The 20,818-nt window shown below is 39.7% G+C and overlaps 1 protein-coding gene across 2 annotated transcripts in view; it reads right to left on the bottom strand.

Moving 5' to 3' along the window:
* The window catches only part of PARD3B (par-3 family cell polarity regulator beta), a 1,072,202-nt gene extending 1,061,944 nt beyond the window's left edge, over nucleotides 1–10,258 (bottom strand). Inside the window, exon 1 of one of the 2 annotated variants that reach the window (XM_079130568.1) lies at nucleotides 9,508–10,258. In XM_079130568.1, the coding sequence (XP_078986694.1) occupies nucleotides 9,508–9,627 (120 nt within the window). In that variant the 5' untranslated portion in view covers nucleotides 9,628–10,258. The remainder of the gene's footprint in view (nucleotides 1–9,507) is intronic. The other variant, XM_079130566.1, reaches the window with a different exon arrangement.
* Between the last annotated feature and the right edge of the window lie 10,560 nt (nucleotides 10,259–20,818).

Below are 20,818 nucleotides of genomic sequence, written 5' to 3'. Positions count from 1 at the left end.
GGCCATGTATATCTAGACGATACTTGGCACTGCATCTGATAGAGACTAAATTGAGACTAAAACCTTTTTAACCAGCCTGTTTCATGATATCCTGCGATTGCATCGCACTGCAATCCAGTGAGAGCCCTGCAATCAAAAGAATGGCTAAGCCCAGCACCAGGAGGCAGACCTAATTTTAGCAGCACCCAAGACAGACATCAGCCTCTCAAAAATAAAGAAACCATCAAAATGAAGATCATTTAGCATCATTTTTAAAAATCAACATGAAATTAATGAATACTATTCTGAAAAATCAAACATTGTTCAAATTTTAAGACTGCATTGCACAAATCTTTATGAAGCAAAGTCACTCTGATGTTCCTTCATTGAAAATCAGCTACAGAGCACTCAGTCTCAAAAATCTAAGAAGTGAGTCAACCTGTCAGAATTTGAAGCTGTTATTCAAGACAATCAGTGTAATGGACCACTAAACTACTGCCTACAGCAAATGTGGATATGATGAGGCATTTGAAGATAATCAAGAGAAAAGTTGCATTTAGAGTTCTAAAAAAAAAAACTAAAAATAAAAAAATTCACCACATATAACAATTTCAAAGTTACACTCTGCTGACTACAAGGTCATTCTCATTTTTATAAAAGTGTAAAATTTGATATAATTTAACAAGCACATTTGGCATCCATACTATGCATCAGGTACTATGCTGAATCAAGGACAGGAAAATAAACAAGACATATTCTCTGTTCTCAAGCAGTTCACAGAGTAGTGGGGGGAATACAAGGGCTGCAGGATGTGGCAGAGCCTACCTGGCTACTTAGTGGTTTCCAGGTGGACTACTTCTCCCAAGCCAGTGTGCTTGGAGCACGTGGCTAGTCTCACCAGTAAAATGCTGGCAGAAGTGACATCTGCCAGTTTCATTTCAAACCCCAAGCTTCCCAAGGAATCCTTCACATACTCTGAGAAACACTTTGCTGTGATAAGCCACTGATTTGGAGGCTGCCATTACTCAGCAGATCCTGACTAATAAAGAGTACAGCATAAGGTGTGTTTTACAAAATCAAAGCACAGACATGGGGAGCTCCGGGAACACAAGCATGAGGCCTGTGAGCCATAGAAAGGGAAATGGAGGGAGGGGGTCCTAGAAAAGAGGAGGCTGGAGACTCACTCTGAAGGATTAGCAGGATTTTCCCCATCCTGGGTAAATCCTGAGTAAATACTAAACTGCATGTAGGAATTTAAAGGGGAATAGAAGAATAGAGAGACTGGACAGGGGAGCAAAGTTTGGGTTTTCACTAATAGCAAAAGGAACCACTTAAATATTCTCAGCAGCACTGAGGGCATCATTAGATTTTCACTACAGGGGGAATGGTTTGGAGGGACTGGGGGCTGGTAGAAATGGGGAGGTCAACTAAGAGTCTGCTATAATTACCCTCTATAGAAATGAGAAGTGGTATGGCTTTGGGGTAGAAAGGAGGCCACAAATACATGAGATGTGACATCTAAGCATCAAAGGAACTTTTGTGACCAACTGGGCGTGTGGTAGAGAATAGGAGAGGGAAGGTCATCATGGAGGAAGCTTTCTGGGTTTCTGGATTAGGAAACCAATTGAATGATGGCACCCCATACAAACAAGCAACAGACCAAGAGGAAATGGGGCAGGCAGATGCACGAGAATGGACAGCTTGTGCTGTAATGGAGCATCCAGGGGGTGACGTCCAGAGGAAGGCAGATGTTAGGGTCTGGACACACTCAGGCCTAGAGGTGCATATCTGGGGGCAGGATGAGATGGGTGAGAGTGAGAACAAGGCTAGAATCCTGGGCAGCGGCACACAGAGAGGTGGCACCTCTGAAGACAGAAATGAGAAAGAGGACTTTATAAATCCTGGGAAATTTACAGTGGCAGGATATCAACAAGAAAAAGCAAAAAATGTATGATGGATTTTAGCTGCCAGATCTGGATAATCTTGTTAAGGATAGATTAGTTGGGGAGAGTGTAAAACCCCAGTAATCAACAGAAATAGTATCTAATTCATGATCCAATTTTATGAAAGTCCTCCACTTAAAAAAAAAAAATGGATACAAATAAACAAATTGACTAAAATGTGAGTGTATTTGTAACATAATTGTATGCCTACAACTATAACTCCAACCACCCTCTGTTACTCTTTCAGGCTTTAGTTCTACCCACAGAATTCATCCCTTCTTACCATGAGGCTTATTCTAACTTTTATCTCCTCTCACTAGAAAAGCAAGTTCAATAAAGGTAGAGATCTTTGCTGAGTCTCTGACTCTGAGAAGAGTACTAGGCATAATACAGAGGGTGGTTAGAGGTTTATAATTGTAAATAGCAGAGTCAAAAATGCTTCTAAGAGAAGGAAACAATCATTTAAGATGGAAAAGATGAGGGAAGCAGACAGGTGGATAATGGGGAGAAAATATTTTAGGCAAAGAAAACAACATACGTGAGGTGAGCTTGTCTGGAATATTGGGGAACATGTGAGAAGCAGGGGCTGGGGCAGAGTGAGACACAGGTAAATAGTAGAAAATGAGGTTGGAGAGGTAAAATATCAAGTGTCAGGGTCCCCAAGAACATCCAGGTTCAGTGGTTCACTAAGAGGATTCACTAAGGGACTCAGCATAGAGTCCTGCTTATGACTATGATTTATTAGTGAAGCAACACAAAGCAAAATCAGTCAAAGGAAAAGGCATTTGACATGAAATCTGAGGGAAACTAGGCAAAAGCTTACAAAGGTCTTCACTGTGGGGAGGACATGCCTAATTCCCCCAGCAATGAGTTGTGATAGCACATGTGAAATGTCGCCTACCAGGGAAACTTATTAGGGACTCAACACCCAAAGCTGTTATTAGGGACTAGTCAGGAAAGCACCCTCTGCTTAACTTGTGTGAAAATCCCAGCATTCCCGGCCCCTGAAATAGAGCAGGTATTCAACAAAAGCCATGTCATTTGCATAAACAGTTTTGGCACAGTTATGGCATTCTGTAGAAGAATGGTGGAAACTGCACAAATCCAAGTGACAGGATGCCAGCCAAGGGCCGAGCTTTGCAAGCAGGCCTTCCTAAGGATTGCAGTCTTGGGCCTGCCGTGTTAACTTACTTCTGCACAGACAGCCAGGTCAGGGAGCACTTTATAGGCCATATCAGAAAGATGGGTGCAATCAGAGAACTTTGAATGTAAGAATGGCATGATCTGACTGGATTTTAAATGATCACCCTAGCTTAGGGTTTAAGAAAGGGTTGTAGTGGGGAGTATAAAGGGCAGAAATAGGGAAACTAAAAATTACAAAATAAAAAATAGCCCCAATAGACAATCATGAGAGCAAAGGAGCTGTCAAGAGTGAAGATAGGAACTTCTGTCTGGAACAACTAGAAGGTGGTATCACCCTTTAATGACAAAGTTAGGCTGTGAGAGAGGTAGATTTGGAGATAGGGATCAGGACATGCTTCTAGCTAGTGTTAAGTGGCCACCTGACACCCAAGCAAAAGTGTCAAGGAGAGCCCTGGATGGAGTTGATAGTTCAGGGGAGAGATCTGGGCTAAAGCTATACAAATGGTATTTGTAGTCACATTATGAAAACTCACCACAGGATAAGTAAAGAAAGATTAGAGGAGATTTAAGAACTGAGCCCTGGGGCACACTAATGTCATGTAGTGGAGGAAGGAAGGAAAAAAAACAAAGAGACTGATAATAGCCCATAAGGTAGGCAGAAAATCAGGAAAGTATGAGATATAGGAAACATATGCTTCAGATATTTAGTCTTTTCAATACTCAAGCAGCACCTCAATTTCACTGAAAATGGTTCTGATGATGATCCAGAAAATAATTCAACAGCTCCTTGTTGGTCCATTTTTTCCTGGTACCAGAAACAGGATGTACATTCCCAGACTAGTATACCAAAGGCAAAAGCTGAGGCAGGTCTTGACTTGCTTTTCAGTCCAGCTGGCTTTCGTTGGTTTTTTTTTTTTTTTTTTTTTCCCCCTTTGGGTAGGTAGGGGGTTTCAGATTTAGAGTCTCTCTGCCACTTCTGAATAGCAAAAAGTCAATGAAGATCCTTTTCCAATGGCAAAGTTCTTATTAGAACAGAGTGGCAACATCTTTAAGAATGCCAAGTTAAGAATTGCTTGGGATCCAGGCTTTGGAGCAGTGGTTTTCAAAAGCAGCTTAGAGAAACCATCAGAGGAGCACAGAACCTGACCTGTCCATACAGGGAACCTATTTGTGGCTATTTAAATGGAAGTGAATTAAAATATACAATTCAGCTCCTTACTTGCAGTAGCCACTTTTCAAGTACTTACCAGCCATAGATTGCTAATAGCTACTCTATTAGACACAGATACAGAACATTTCCATTGTACCAGAAGGTTCTATTGGGATGCACTTCTTCTGACTTTCCAAGATAGGCTCAAAGCTATGAATTTTTAAAAGACTCCTCAGATGATTTTAACTCTCAGTCTCTTTAGAAAACAGTTTCATAAAAATCTGACACAACTTGTCCATCTTCCTCTAAAAGAATCTGACACAGAATGCCTGGAAATGAATACTTCACTAACTAAGCTATTTGAGCCCAAGATGCCAACCTCCATATCAGAATTGTGTCTGCTAATCCCACACAGACCAATTACCCTCACTCAACTGAACCCAAATGCAGCCAACCCCTGGTCAGCAAACCCTATGTGCCAGTCTTGTAAATGTTGAGAGGGGAAGGAGATAGAGAAGGTCCAAAGACAAAACTCAAACATCTGCCAGCAGGCCAGGCAAATAGCAACAATGCATTAAGTGGGCCATAAGTAAAAAAATAAGAACAGAGGGAAAGTTTAAGACCAACAATAATCACTTACCCTCGCTGGTGGTTAGGCAATAATGGGGACTGGAGCATTAATAATTCCTTCTAAAGACAAAAGAGGTGTCTCAGCCCCAACTAATAGCTGCCATGTGGGAAAGTAAAGGCCAGTATTGTCAAAGTTTCTGATTTATTTTTTCCCAAAAAGATGATGGAAATTTGGATTTTTACATGGCATCTCAAAAATATTAGACACTGATAACTAAATAAAAACGTAACACTGAGAACACCTATGAAAATAAGTCTCTGGGTCACAGTAGACCCCAGGAGCCCTGGGTTTACAAACACAGAAGCTTTTCAATGCTCTAGTTCAGTGGCAGAAACCAAAGTAAGTTAGAACTGATAGTGAGTAAGTTCTATCCACATGCAGGGAAGAACATCTACTCTACACAACAGAAGAGAAGACTGACTAGGAAAAAAAGCACTCAAGTAAGTCAGCACCCAATAAACTGAGCAGCATTTCAGGAATTCAGTCTGGGGCTAAACTATGTGCACAAGAACCTTAAAGCCTATTTAGGTAACAAGGTATCACATGCTAAAAGGTTCAGAAATTCAAGAGTTATGGCCTATCTTTTCAGATTAATACCACACCATATCATAACAGATTTTTGTTACTGCACAAATTCACTTACATTCTGACCTCACAAATTAATCATGATATGGAGTTGTTAGTCTTATCAAGGATTCTAAGTTCTGGGAAGCTGGTCTCAACTTGTAAAAAACAAATTCTTCAAAATAGCTGAATACAGCTAAAAAGTATATTCATGTATACAGACAGATCCATAAGTTTACATTTTTAAAATTCTAGCATGCCCACTAGCTCATGAACTGATTATCTCAATCATTTCAACTCCTGAGCACACTGTACACTCTTATTACTACACAAGTCTCTTCCTATTCATTTGGACTCACCATGTACACTACCATATATATATGTATACATACACACATATATATACACATACATACGTATACACACACAAAAAATTTAATAATTTGAGTACTTTCTATGAGAATAATTGATTCAGAGTAAGAATACAGGGACAGTCACTTAATGAAAGATTAGTTTACAGGTATCTAAGACTCAGAATCTGCTATCAAAAGAGTTTAAGATGGAGGGATTTTAGCAAGAGCAAAAGATGAGTGCTGGATGACCTGTTCTCAACTCTGACTGGGCTTAGAATCACTTGGAGTGCTCTTTGAAATACCTATGCCCAGACCCCACTCCACACCCCTGAACGAAAATCTTGGCAAAAGGGACTCAGGCATGTGTACTGATCAAAATGTTAAACGTTAAAATTGGAGGCCTGGGTTCAGAACCCCTACGAGTTGCGATTCGATCATCCATTCACCTGTGACACCAGTAATTCTGATGATAAATTTAACTAATTACTCAGTGATTCCCATCTTGACTACTTAAGAAGACAATCACCTCTCCACTAACTACTTCACTAAATTGGATTTAGAGCCCAGGACACTGATAAAGTACCAGGATCCAAAGATAAGGCATCCTGTGATTCTCACCCACCCCAGTCAACTCACCTCTCCAATGGAGTTCATCAGATGGCAGCAGGAACCTCAAAAGTCCCAGATTTCAGAACCTCATTAGAGTCTTCCCAAGAGCTCCCTGGTTCTTCAGCATCTCACCTACTTCTGTTTTCTGTTGATTCAGCTGGTTCCCAACATTCCACAAATACCAGTTTTCTTTATTTATTCTTAACAGGTTGTGGTTACTGCTCTGAGCTGTTACAAATTCCAGAAGGGCTTCTATGGGCTTCACTTATCCTCTAAACCTCAAAAACTACAACTTCCATTCTGATCTTGAAACCTGACTTTCTCCAATCTCAATTATTCAGGAACCCCCCAAAAAGCAGATAACTCAAATTCATACTCCAGCCACTATGTTTGCTTCATTACAGCTCTCTTCACCTGGATGTTTAAAAGATCTTGGCCACTTTTTTTTTTTTTTTTTTTTGTAACTAGGCTAATTATTATTATAGTTGCGTAGAAAATCCTACAATATTTGCCTCAGAAGTTGTCCTTCTCCCTATTACATGTGCACTTGAACTATAAAAGATACAATCAAGAGGATATTGTTGATATCCCATGGCTTGAGTATATTTAGTTTAGCTACAGAGCATTTTCCTTGCATGTGTAAGACCCTGAGTTCAATCCCCGTTACCGGGAGTTGGGGAGGGATTGCTACCTTGAGGTATGAGTTAGTAGGGAAATTGTCTTTTCAAAATCAACTGTAAAAAGATGCATATATTCTAGTACATTACATATGAGGTGAGGTTGTTAATGACTGATAGCAAATCTAATCCAAATTTACTATTCATTCCTCTTTTTCCCCAATCAGTAAAATGTGAACATCTACCCTGAGGTTGTTTTGAAGGATAAGTCATATAATATATGTAAATTTGCTGGCATAGAGGCTACACGGAGTAAGCACAGTATGTGTTAATTGTTATTGAGTGCAGGGCTTAAACTTTGCTGTCCAGGGAAACAAGTCTTTTAAATCTTTCACTAAACTTACAGAAAAGTGAATTTACTATAAACTGTTTTTGGAATTTAATTTTGACATTTCTGACCTTTTCCCATTATTTTTCAAATTCGATGAATAAAAGCAGGGAAGTAGAGTATTTCTTGACATTTTTGTTCCATTTTAAGTGCCATTTGTAAGTTGAGCCTTGTTATGATTATATTATTTAAAAAGAAACCAGAAGAAAGAAATATGGGGAGGAGAGAAACACCACTTGTCAAATTGAAATTTTAAAAGCCAAAAATGAGGGAAACTTTAGAAGCTGCAGGTGACCTTTAAATGTCACATTCACTAATATATAAATGTAAACACGGAAAAATGTAATGTCTGTTAATAGTAAACTGATCAATGCAATTACATTAAGGTTCTGCAATACAAATTATGCTTCCAGTCCAGAATCTCAACAGCTTTTAACACCTTTTAAGATCAAATTACATTGCATTAAAAATCAGCTGGTTAGTTCTCTGCATGTTATTCACAAGCTTTTGGTTTACCTCCATATTTGGACAAAGTAGCCCAGTACTGAATTCCTAAATGTGTAAAATTTGGAAACTTAAATTATTTTTAATGAGTTAAAAATAAATTTATCATCGTTAAGACAATCCTTCAATGAAATATACTATTATCATGTGTCTGGAGTAATATTGCTACTAACCCTAACCTACTTTCAGAAGTTAATGAAATATGATTTTGAAGACAACTGTTTACATATTTATATATGTTTTTAACTGAATGACATGTATAAACAACACGTTAATGTAACAATGCTAAAACAAGAGGTGAATTCACATATTGCTTTATAGACCACCTTAAATTTTTCCCTTCTTTATCTCAATTCTGTCAGTAAAGAGTTAAGTTTCACAGATTATATTTATTATCCTAATAAACCTTTCACTATACTATCCTTGAATTATTGATGTTCAAAGTGATATACACATGTATCTGTCCAGAATCAAATTTTTCTATATAGTAATTTGTAGTGGAAGAATAGAAGGTACAGGTGTTTCTTAAATTCCTCAACTACACACTTGGAAGAAACAAATGACTTTTATACTTTGGATAACCTATGACCTTAAATGAAATTAAAACTTATATTTTTCCATCACCAGATTGGCCAAAGGACTATTTAGATAGTCCCCTAACATAAGAACAAATATCAAGAGAATCACTGGCCCCTGAAACAAGAGTTTGTGACTTGCTCTGCTTGAAGAGGATTTGGAGCATATAAAATGCTCCATGTGAAAATGCAACAAATTAAAAGATGCCTTTAGAAACACAAAGGCACATGTTACCCAAACACCCGAGTGAGTTCTAGAGTGCTGCTAGATTTCCTGGACACTGTTGCGTTATTAAAAAAAAAAAAAGTTAATTTTTACTTGTTCCTGAATTCAGAGACAGAGTTGAGGACATTTTCCTCCTGTTAATAGTCACTCAGGATCTGGCAGGATCCACCCGGTTGGTAATTGCTCACAGAATGTGCAGTTAAACTTGAAAACACGTCCAATGTAGACTGATTGGTGCAGGCAAATGGCATCCTTCCTCCTGAGTCCCTATCCAAGTCCCAGAGAGGACAGATCATGAGGCTGAAACTCCAAAGGTCTTATCAGTTATAACTCTGCGTAGGTGTTATTTGCACCAATCAACTTCCTAATTCCATGGAGCCTAAGTGGGGCGGGCCTTAACGGGTCAAAAACCACACTTCAGGTGAGCAGCACCTAATGTCCCAGCAAAGGAGTTCTAAACTATGAGTCTCAAACTACGTTGGGTATTGCCATCACCTGGGGATCTTATTAAGGGACAAAGTCAGTGGGTTTGATTGGAATCCCAGATTGCTGATTTCTAACAAGCCCCCAAATGAGGCCGATGGGATGTGCCATTCCACACACACATGCCCAAAGTCACCTGGATCACTTATGTTAGCAACACATCAAAGTTGTAGCCACAACTTGTGCGCAATAGTCGCCTGGGTTGTGCGTCTCCTGAACAGCGCCACCAGGTCTCGGGGCACCTAGCAGGTGCACTGGCCTGGGGGCACTCGCGGGTAGCCCGCGCAGCAGCCGCGCCCCCTTTCACCAGTCCAGCCTGCGCGCCCACCGCGCGGCGCTCACCTTTTCCCGGGTCTTCAGGTACCGCTGCAGCGCCTGCTGGGTGAGCTCCCGGACGCGCAGCTGGCCCTCTTTGCAGGGCACCACGATGCCCGTCCTGCCGAAGCACACAGTCACTTTCATCCTGGCTCTGGTCTACCACGCCGGGTCCGACCGAACAGGTGTCTGGCCCCGCGGGTGCAGCCCCCACTCTGGGGGACGCCAGGAGCTGGCGGGCCGGAAGACCCGGGTACCTCTCCCCGGAGACCCCTCAGAGCCAGGGACTCGCGGCGCCCCTTCCACCGGGCAGAGGCCGCGGGCGGGTGGGAATCGAGGAGGGGGCGGCAGCTGGAAGGGCTACCTCCCGGGTGGCCGGTGGCCCGGGACGCGACGCTTCGTGGCCCGCTCCTCCTGCTGCTGCTCCGGCCCGGCCACGGCGGTTGCTGCACCGCCGCCAAAGTGAAACTGCAGGCTCGGCCCGGCCTGGCCCTGCGCTGGCCTTGGCCCTGGCCCTGGCCCTGGCGACGGTGGCAGGGCCGGCCCCAGGCCCCGGGCTGGAGTGGGCGGCGGCGGCGGCGCGCGAGGCCGGAGTTGGGAGGAAACTTTTGCGCCGGCTCCCAACTCCTCCGCGGCGCGCGGCGCTCTGGGCTCCCGCGGCCCCGGAGCCGGTCTGGGCCCGGCTCTTAAAGGGGCCGCGGCGCTCTCTGGCCCCGCCGCGCACTTGGCGGCGTTGTGCGGGGACTGTGAGGAAGGTAACTGGAGCCTAGATCCTTGTGCCGGAACTCTGCCTCTCCCTGGTTCTCTCCTCCCGCACACATGCACACGGAGCTCTAGGGAATTGTAACGGGACCTGAAAGCTACCACAGGGAGATTGAAACTGGATCTCATAAAACACACTTGAGGGGAATAGCTAGGAGACTGCAGAACTACTCCTTTAAAATAAGGAAATTGGAGCAAGATTCAAGGAAAGCCCGGGAGCAGGTGCTTCTCGCCACGCCCACCAAAAAAACACCCCGAGGAGAGGAGCAGCAGCTTCCAGGTACTAAAAGGCAGGAAAAGCCCTTTAAAGGTCCTGTTAGGAGCTTGCATTACAGTTACCCTCTGGAGCCCTGAGAAACCAGAGCTGAAAGGAACCTTGGGGGTAAAGTGCCAGTAAAACCCTTCCTTTCACAGTCGAGGACACTGAATATTCCACCAAAGATCACACCCCTGATCCAAATACGATCGCATATAAACGTTTGCACAGATCCTTTTGAATTGTGATTCCCATTGTGCATTTGACTAGGAAAACACACACACACACACACACACACACACACACACACACAAAACATTAACGCCTGTAGGTTCTTGATGTGACAGGTGTATATTCATCACCAATTGAATCCCAGATATGGAGAGGGCAACAAATAGCATTTGCGTCCTTTTTAGTCCTCCTTTTAAATGAGATCCTTCAAGCTGTAAGATAAATGCGATTTTTTTTTTTCCCAGCTTCTGCCTAAGAATGGTGCTCAGGAAGGTTAAGGAACTGAGCAGATCACTGAGATGCTTATTGAAAAGAACCTAGGTCTTTCCTACTGAATCTCTGGCCTCTTCTGGCAGTTTTCTTAACCATCCTATTCATTCGACAAGATCCTCAGGACTACATCATTGTGTTTCTCTACAGAAGAGTTTGCTTTCTGCCAAGACACACTTACACTGAACTCGAATTACCTAGGATGGTATGATGATGCACAGGGGATTAAATTAATGGGTTTTGAGAATTTTTATAAATTTTAAATCACATATGTGTAATAAATATATATTGTCTTTCGTGTATAGAACACTATAGGAGGTCAATGATAATAAAGAGAACCATATGATCCAAGTCAATTTGAAAAAAAAATTTGTATTAGACAGTAAAATTTGGTTGCAAATCCAACACAAAATGGTTTAAGTAAATCAAAGAACCAATTTCTTCATAAAATCAGAAGATCCAAAGAGCACTCCATTGAGGCAAGGTTGGAAACAAGAACTCAAACCATGAACATTCTTTCTCCCTCTCATACTGTGTTGTTTAGCATGGTGTCTATTTATATATAGACAGGCTGTCACCATGGAGTACTTCATCCTCCTTCTAGAGATAAGGAACCCAGGCCAAAGGAAGATAAGCAAATGCCTTAAAATCCCATTCTTAGAGAGTAGCTGTGCCTGTTTGGAACCTAGGCATTTTGACTTTAGAACCTTCAAAAGGGGAATTCTGACTAAGTGAATCAAACAAAAAATAAATAAATACTAAAGTCATGCAGTAATGTGTGGCCCTCACTTCTAATACTGGGTATTATATGGACATGTTCAGAGCAAAGGGTTTCAGCAGATGAAAAACCTGCATGCTGCCATCCTTCCTGTCTTACCTTCTCCTTTTTTTCATAATTGGTCCACACTCCTCTTCTGATCTGGTCATGAATAACTTGTACTCCTCCTGACAAACTCCTTCTCACCCCACCTTAAGCCCCTCCCCAGTATCTAGAGCCCCTCCACCAGTCATGGCTTTGAGAATCCCCAGGTGAATCAGGAGGAACACCCAGGCTCATTCAATCCTGCTTGGAACCAGGCCTTCTGGAGTGCAGAGAGGCTGTGCCATTGTGAGGTAAAGAAAGCAACAGTGCTCAACAAAGACGTGCACGACGCACTGTGCAGTCCTGCACACCACGGAGTGACGTGAATGTCCTGAACCCCGGCTAGTAATTATGGAGGCCTTTGCATGTTTACACTCTGTGTTTATTAAATAGCCAGGCTTAATTTGTTTTTCGGCCTCATCACAGCATATATAGGAACAATTTATCATATATTAAGAAGTGATATAAAAGAACACAGTTGCAACCCATTCATTCATGTCCAGAAAATTCCTAAATCAATACTTTCATGCTCCATGGGATTTCCTGGGCAGAAGACAATAAATGATTAGACTTGATTGAATACCACTGGAAGATTCTAGACCTGGGTTCTGTTTTCCTCTTTGCCTGCTAGAGGGATAAACATTGCCTATGATGTAATATTTTCTCATTTGTGATCTAAAAGCTTAGCAAGCAATAATACTGACTGATATTATTAAATTGCCCTGATTTGTGATAAGTACAACTAAAATGTCAGGTGTCATCAGGTGTATATTAAATAAAGAATGATAATGTTTTTAATCTGTAGTTGACCAGTAACCCATTTTTACGTTTTGTACTATTAAAACAGAAACTACTTTTAGCTTTCAATGAATTATTTATAACAAGATTATTTAAAAATTAATTGAATTAGAGATGATTTTGTTTGCAAGAACATTGGACAATTGGTATAATAGATTAAAATTAGTATAGATTAGTATAGTATAAATTAGCATAAATTAATAGAATGTAGATATATGATTAGGATAATAAATCATGTTCTTATCTTTTATTCTGAATGTAGGTACCAGAATGATCTCATAGAGGAAAGAGAAAATGAATATGATTTTTCATTCCATATTTGAAAGCAAAGTGTTTGACTTACTGTTTAACTTGGTAAAAATGAATTACTCTTAAGAGGTATTTATCTATAAATACTTGATAGTATTCATGTGTTGATTGTTTCTTTTATTTCATTGTTACATTGATGATTTCCTTTCATTATTTTTAATGAACACATAAAATTCATGGAATACTGTGGGATGTTTCGATAAGTATGCGTTATATACTGGCCAAAGCAAGGTAAGCAAATATGTCTCCTCAAACATTTATCATTTGTGGTGAAAATACTTAATATCCTTTATTTTTTGAAACATAAAACACTATTATTATCTTATCTCACCCTTCTGTGAACACCAGAACTTATTTCTATCTAACTATAACTTAGTACCCCTTGACTAGACTTTCCTGGTTCTTCCCTCCCCTCTACTCTCACCAGCTTCTGGTAACCATCATTCTCTTCTAAGCTTCTAGCGAGGTCAGTATTTTGAAGATTTCATTTTTAAGACGAGTAAGATCATTTGGTATTTGTCTTTGTGTTCCTGGCGTATTCCTCTTCAGTCCTTCCCACATTATCACAAATGAGAGGATTTCATCCTTTTATGATTTAATAGTATTCCATCGTGTGTCTATATCACATTTTCTTTATCCATCCATCCGTTGATGAACACGTAAGGATGATTTCATTTCATGAACAGTGCTGACCAAACGTGGGAGTAGAGGTGTATATCTTCAACATTTATTTTATTAATTTGGATATATACCTAAGTGTGGGATTCCTGAGTCATATGGCATTCTATTTTTAAATTTAAAGAGGCTTTGTACTGTTTTCCATAACAGCCTGATGGCTCTGCTAATTAACATTCCCACCAATGGTGTGTAAGAGGGGTTTTTTTTTTTTTTGGTTTTTTTTTTTTTTTTTTTTTTTGGTTATTCCCATCTTCACACTTGCTACCTTTGTCTTTGTGATAATGTTCACTCTAATTGGAGTGAGGTGATGTCCATCACGTTGTGGTTTTTATTTTCATTTTCCTGATAATTAGTGATGCTGAACATTTTTTTTTCATATGCTCGTATGTCTTCTTTTCAGAAGTCACGGTCCAATTTTTAATTGTTTTTCCCTTATTAAATTACAATAGCTCCTTACATATTCTGTTTATTAAACTTTAGTTAGGTACATAGTCTTGCAAATATCCTCTACCATTGGTAGATTGCGTATTGTTTTCTTTGCTCTGCAGTACCTTTTAGTTTCATGTAATTCCTTCTGTATAATTTTGCTTTGGTCATCTGTGTTTTGAAGTATTATTCAAAAAGTCTTCAACCATTCCAATGTCTTCAAAAATTGTGCCTGTTTTCTCATAGTAGTTTTATAGTCAAGTCTTACATATAAATCTTTAACCAAGTTTAGTTGATTTTTGTTTATGGTGAGAGATAGGCATCTAGTTTCATCTTCTGCATGAGGATATGCAATTTTCCCAGCACCATTTATTTACTGAAAAGACTGTCCTTTCCCCATTGCCTGTTCTTAGCCCCTTCATCAAAGATCAGTTGGCCATAGGTGTATGGATTCACTTCTAAGCTCACCATTCTGTTCCATTGGTCTATGTGTCTGTTTTTATGCTAGTATCTTGCTCCTTTTTTTTTTTGCTCCTTGAAAAGGACCTGAATCATGAAATAACTCTCTCTTTAAGAAACAAATTGTGGGCTGCAGTTGTGGCTCAGTGGTAGAGCACTTACCTCACATGTGTGGGGCACTGGGTTCCATCCTCAGTACCACATAAATAAATAAAATAAAAGTACTGTGTCCATAAAAATTATAATAAACAAACCAACCAAAAGAAAGGAAATTGTTCTGATGATGTTGTATTGAGAGTTGATTTTTAATTAAATGTTTCCCTTATTGTGTGATCTGTGAAGTTTCTTAGGGACACTGAGTTCTGGTCACTAGAAATAGGCCTGACACAGGGCAGTATGAGGTCTTTGTACCTCTAAGCTTTGATAACAAAGGAGGGCAATGACAGGTCAGGGATGCTCTCCAACAGTTTAGTTATCCAAAGATCATCCCCACACTGAGGTGAGTGTGCAATAAAGCTTCTCTTGTCAGTTCTACTCACTTAGTCTAAGGCCATTTCTGCTGTTCCTTCCTTAACATGGACAGGAATTGAACTGTATTCATATTATTGACAGGAAGTGAAGAGCTAAGATTTAGCTCTAAATTCTGCCAGTAAAAATGGCCTGCAATTCAGGGAATTATTGGTTTCTAATTCAGGCAATTAGTTAAGAGGGGACATAATTAAATCTAAGAACTCTCGGAGAAAAGCGTGGCCTGGGTATGAGGAGGAAAGAAAGAAGTTCAGTAGGGACATTGTAAGTTTCATGTACCTGCAAGGCAACTAGGTAAAACCATCTAGTCAGGAGGAAATATAAAGTATGGAACTCAAAAGAGAGATGAAAAACTAGCTATTTAGGTTTAAGGATCATAGATTTGGAGTCAGACTTATTAGAAGAGAAATCATCCAAACAAGGAGTTGAGAGTGAAGAAACAATTAGGCATGGATTAGAATCATGGAGAAAACCAATTATTAAGAAGAGGGAGATCAGAGAACTCATATATTTGTATGATGATGGGCAAATTCATATTCTAATTTCTATGTAAGATATGATCAATGTGATAAGAAAGGGTGGTGCTGTCCCAGTAAAGACATGATGATGGAAAACAGGAAGTTGAATGCTAAGAATAGAAAGCAAGATAGTTTGGGTAGAATGGGACAGGCTTCATTGGAGCATAACACAGGATATAAGGTTAAAAAGACACCAGGAGAGGGGAAAGATTGAGGAAGAGCTGTGGGAATTAGATTGAGTCTGGACTTGGTACACCAAAGAGACGTCTAAGGGTTGAGCAAAGGAGTTACATGCACAAAATGGCATTTGATGATCATTACTTTGACAGCTTTGTATACTTACTTTGGAATAGAAAGTGAGTAAAAAGTGGGAGAAGACCAAAAGATGGAAATTGAAGAAAATCACAAAGGCTACATTTAAGTGAAACAACACACCCACACACATGTACATATATATATATATACACACATTTGAAAAATATCCCCACCCTTACATATGTGTATCCAAGTAGTGAACTACATGATTGCTTCATAGCCAGTCCAAGTGGGAAAGTGTCATATGATTCCGGGGTACAGCCAGGCATACTGAAAGCACACCCTATCTCAAATAGAAGTGAATATATGAAATTAATTACACTGTTGATGAAGGAGCTGAGAGGTCCAACAGGATATGGGAAGGCAAATCAGAGATTAGTCACAGCAGGTAGCTGCTTCTTTCTCTAGAGCCTGCTGGATGCAGGAAGGAGGTAGTTAGCAGATCCCAGGAGCTGAGTTGCGTGGCAGGAGCTAAAACTTTAGTAGGTTCTGCCTGTCAGAAGCTGGTAACATGGAGAGGAGCTGTCCAGAAAGAAGAGCTTGAGAAGTCACAATCAAAGCCAGAAATACAGAGGGGTGGGTGAGGAGCAGGGTGAATATCAACTTTTAGAGCCTTCTGAGCTTTCTCCCCAGTGTCTCATGCTAACCACATTTGCTGGATGCCAATTAGAAGGAAAAGTGCTGGGAAGTATTTACAAACAAATACAGTAACTGTCCCAGAAGGTCTTGTCCAGTGGTATTCTATAGAAAAACATAGAGATTTTAAGTCTCATTCATATTTTGAATTTAAAAGCACACAAAATGTTTCCAATTTTATTTGGTATATAAATAAAAATGAACATTTTTTAACCAGTCTAAGATAAATTCATGCTTTTCTCAAGCCTTTCCCTGATTGCCAAAATAACTATTAATTTCCATCATCATTTAAGAAATAAAAAAATTCCTACTCTTGCTCAATCATCAGATTCAAATTAATCATTTTGTTTAGCTATGTATGATTGCATAGTACCATAAGCAGCAAATCCAAAAAGCCTATTAATATTGAATGTTGATGGAGTCTAATGACAATCCTATTGGATAATATTTCATTTATTTTATATGCTATAATTTCAGACACTAATCCATGGATTCATGATGGAAGCTTTGAAAGACTATCTAAGCTTAAAGTTATTCCTTTGTATAAAAGTGTTTCATAAAGTTATTAATACTTTACCACGTGTACATGAATGATAATGTGTAATTATTTATTTCAATATTATCAGGAATGCTTGGTTTAATTAGTATTTTGCCTTCAAAAGTGTTCACTCTTGTTAATATACATATATGATACTTTTTGCAATGATTTTCAAGTTCCTTCATGTGTAACCAGAATATAATTAAAAATATGAAAAGGTTATATATAGATACCAACATATCTCACAGCATACAGAAGTCAGTGGACCATGAACAATAAACATTTTGTGCTTGATACCAACAAGATGGTGGTACAGATGAACAGTAGCATATGTTGGTCATGATCTCTACCAAATCCACTGAGTTTCATCAAGCTGCAAGTCCCTTACTCAAGTCCTGCTAGACTGAAGGACTAGGATAGTTACTGATCAGATCAAGGGTGATCCCTGACTCAGGGACAGCCATGGCTAGATGATGACCCACGACATAACTTGATATTAAAAGTCAGCAAAGTCAGTGGTGATTTCTAAGGAGATCAAAATGGCTCCTGGCTCCTTGTATCAAAGACAGAGAACAGAGAGGATTGTCTGCTTAGTAGTGAGATTCATTGAAAAACCAAAACTTTGAAGTGCTAGTGACTCATGAGAAGAAGAAAGCATTTTTGGAACTACCTCAATCCTCCATTCACCTCCTACGACCAATCTGCAGGCACTGTCATAATAATTACTCCTACCAATTGCTTTACATTACATTGAGTGAAGCCAATCCTTAAAACCAAACACAATTAACTCTAGCAAAAAATGAAAATATAAGCAAATTCAAAAAGATATAAATTCATTAACAATAAGTCATGGGCTATGCTTTTTCCTGTATGAACCCAAGGCCTACTGGCATTAAAATGACAGCATTTAATGGTTGCAAATATGGCCAACACACCCAGAGGCAATGAAACTGTGTTCTGGAGAAGCAGGATGGTAGGAGGAATGACCCAAAGAGCCTGCTATAAAGAAGTGACATGCTGTGGTGCATGACATCCAGTGCTGGAATCCCTGGCAAGGAGGGCTCTCAGCTGTGCGGCCATCCAGGAATTGCCCTCAATGGAATCGGGATTCATTGCCCAAGATCACACCTCACCCACAGGCCAGCTCACACACCCACATCCAATGAGCAGCCCCTGTATGTGTGAGGGGGGGTGGGCCTAAAGGTCCAGACCCCTTTACCTAAGTATGAACAACTCTGAAACATCATTCTGGTTATGTAGACCTTTGCTGCAAATGTATTGTCCTTTCTCTGCACAAATCTACTTCCTTCATTTCCTCACAAGAATTGATTTTGAACATACTCCCCAATGAAAGTTATACATATTAATCTCCATTTCATAGTTTGTTCTCCAGATAACCCTACCTAAAACATAAAGTAATAAAAGAACCTAGTAAAAATTCAGATACAATACTTTGTATGGAAATGAGAATTCAGGTCATGCCTGATGAACCAACTTCAAAATCAAATCAATGGATGAACAGATGAAAGAAAGCACTGTTAATAACCCCACATTTTTTTTTAAATACAAACCACAAAGTGCGGATTAGCAGTAAATGGGAGCCAAAGAAGCTTGGGTAATAACTCAGTAATGGTGTCTTGTATAGGCCTTGATATGATGGCTAATTTCTATTACATGCCTGTGAGCAAGACTCCTGAAGGCACAGAAAAGGCAAACTGAACTTGCAGAACCTTGAGAAGGAAGCCATTGCAGAAAGGCATGCCTCTGAGGTTACATATTCTATCTAAAAGGAATCGTTTAAATTATGCATTCCACTCCATAGTGCATCCATCTTGTTTTAATAACAATATGTTTTAGATTGCTTTCCATCAGGAAGAAGTTTCTTCACTGTCTCCTTGGTTAAAGGATGAGAGGCTGATCCAATTATTCTTTCCACTTCATCTAGGCACATCTCTTCCCTGCTTTTAGGTTTACATGGTTTTGAAAAGTCAATCACCTAAACGCATGCATACAAATGAGAATAGATTTTCTACAAGTTTATGAACTAAACCAGCACAATCCCTAAAGAAACACTCATACAGTTGTTCAGCAAGTATTTATCAAGTGATTACTATCTGTCAGGATTTTTTTGGAGGATGTGAAGTGATAAATAAGAAAAGCCATACTTCTACTCTACTGGAAGTTACATCCAGGACCAAGATCCCTAAGATGTAGCCCAGAGGAGATTTAGTACAAATTTTCATACAACAGTTGGGGAAAATTTCAGTAAGCCTTTTTTTCTGTAACTTCTAGTGTGTGGTAACTAGTAAGAGTTTTTGACCCACTGTTTAGATTCATTGTATGCCTTAGAGAATTACTCAAAGGACATTTTAAGTGATAAAAGATGGCTGATGAGAATGTTGCTTATTTTATTTCTAAGTCTATAATTTACATCAAATTTAAAAAGTAAGAGTGAAAATCCACCTGATAAATTCTCTTTGCCAACTTTCAAACTTGTTTTTTATTATAGCAATTTCACCTGATGCAATGAAATCTCCCATAATTTTATCTCAAGGATACTAATTGCAAGATCTCTCAAAAATAATCTGCTCATCTAGCCAAATTTTAGTGTCTCCTTAAGTAATCACTAAATGAACAATGAATTCATTCTTTTCATCTAAGTTTTTAAGCTCTAGTCCTGGTATCATTTTTTTCCTTCTCCCACTCTCTGAGACAAAATAAAAATTCAATCTTGAGGAAATTTATCCTTGACCTTTTCCTATCTAAGTCAATGTGCATTCACATAGATGTCTAAATATTCAAAATGGCATCTTATTTTATTATAAATGACCTCACCTAAAACTATTGGCTTTTAGCTTTAATGTTTATATCATTCAGGTTTCTAGAAAGAATCAGATGACCTACTGGAAGAGAGTTAAGCAATAAGACGTCAATAAAGGAACCACTTGCATGTGTGGGCAACCCAGCAATGAGGGCGCAGGGGAGGGTTCAGGGTAATATGGGGAGGAAGCCCCAGCCTATGCAGAGGGATGTGGAATAAATAGGCTGCCCAATGCATTATGAACGTTAGCCTGGGTAGAGATGCAGCCAGTCCACAGCAACACAGCAGAAGACAACTGGGGTGACACATACACCAACCTCACATTCTCACACATCTGGTGTCTTACAGGTGCATTTTCCAGGTCAAGCTCACTGGAAGGCATGAGGCAGGGACTCCAATAAACTCCTAGAGTCGAGAGTAGTATGGAGAGTGGTTAGAGAGGAGCACAGGCATTATGTCCAACTCTGTTTTTCTAATTCTTTCTTTCGCAATTTATTCTTTTCCCCACCCCAATGAGCATTGTGACAAAAATCCAGACGCTAAGGTAAAGTATTCACCATGAAGTATGCATCTCAGAGTATGCAACGGTGTGGACAGTGGACTTCTCTTATAATTTTACCCATCCTGGATTTGGCTCTATCGATCGGGATTACTTGAGGGAAAAATGTTTTCCATGTCTCTTTGGTGTAGCTTAATATATCAATATAAATGACTTTCACTAGATAATAAAGCCCTTTGTTATTGTTGAACAAGGTAGACCTTTACCTCTAGATAATAAAGTCCTTTGTTATTGTTTTATAAGGTAGACAATTAGGAGATTGAACTGTCTCACCTATTCTCTTGATGCTGTTTTTTGTTGTATAGACTAACCAAGCTTTCACACAAAGTATCTCTTGGAATCAGCATTAGAATAAGAGGGATGACCTGAAGG

This window comes from Sciurus vulgaris (assembly GCF_902686455.1).
Source record: "Sciurus vulgaris genome assembly, chromosome: 3".
Classification (NCBI taxonomy): Eukaryota; Metazoa; Chordata; class Mammalia; order Rodentia; family Sciuridae; genus Sciurus; species Sciurus vulgaris.
This window is presented reverse-complemented; position numbering and strand designations above follow the sequence as displayed.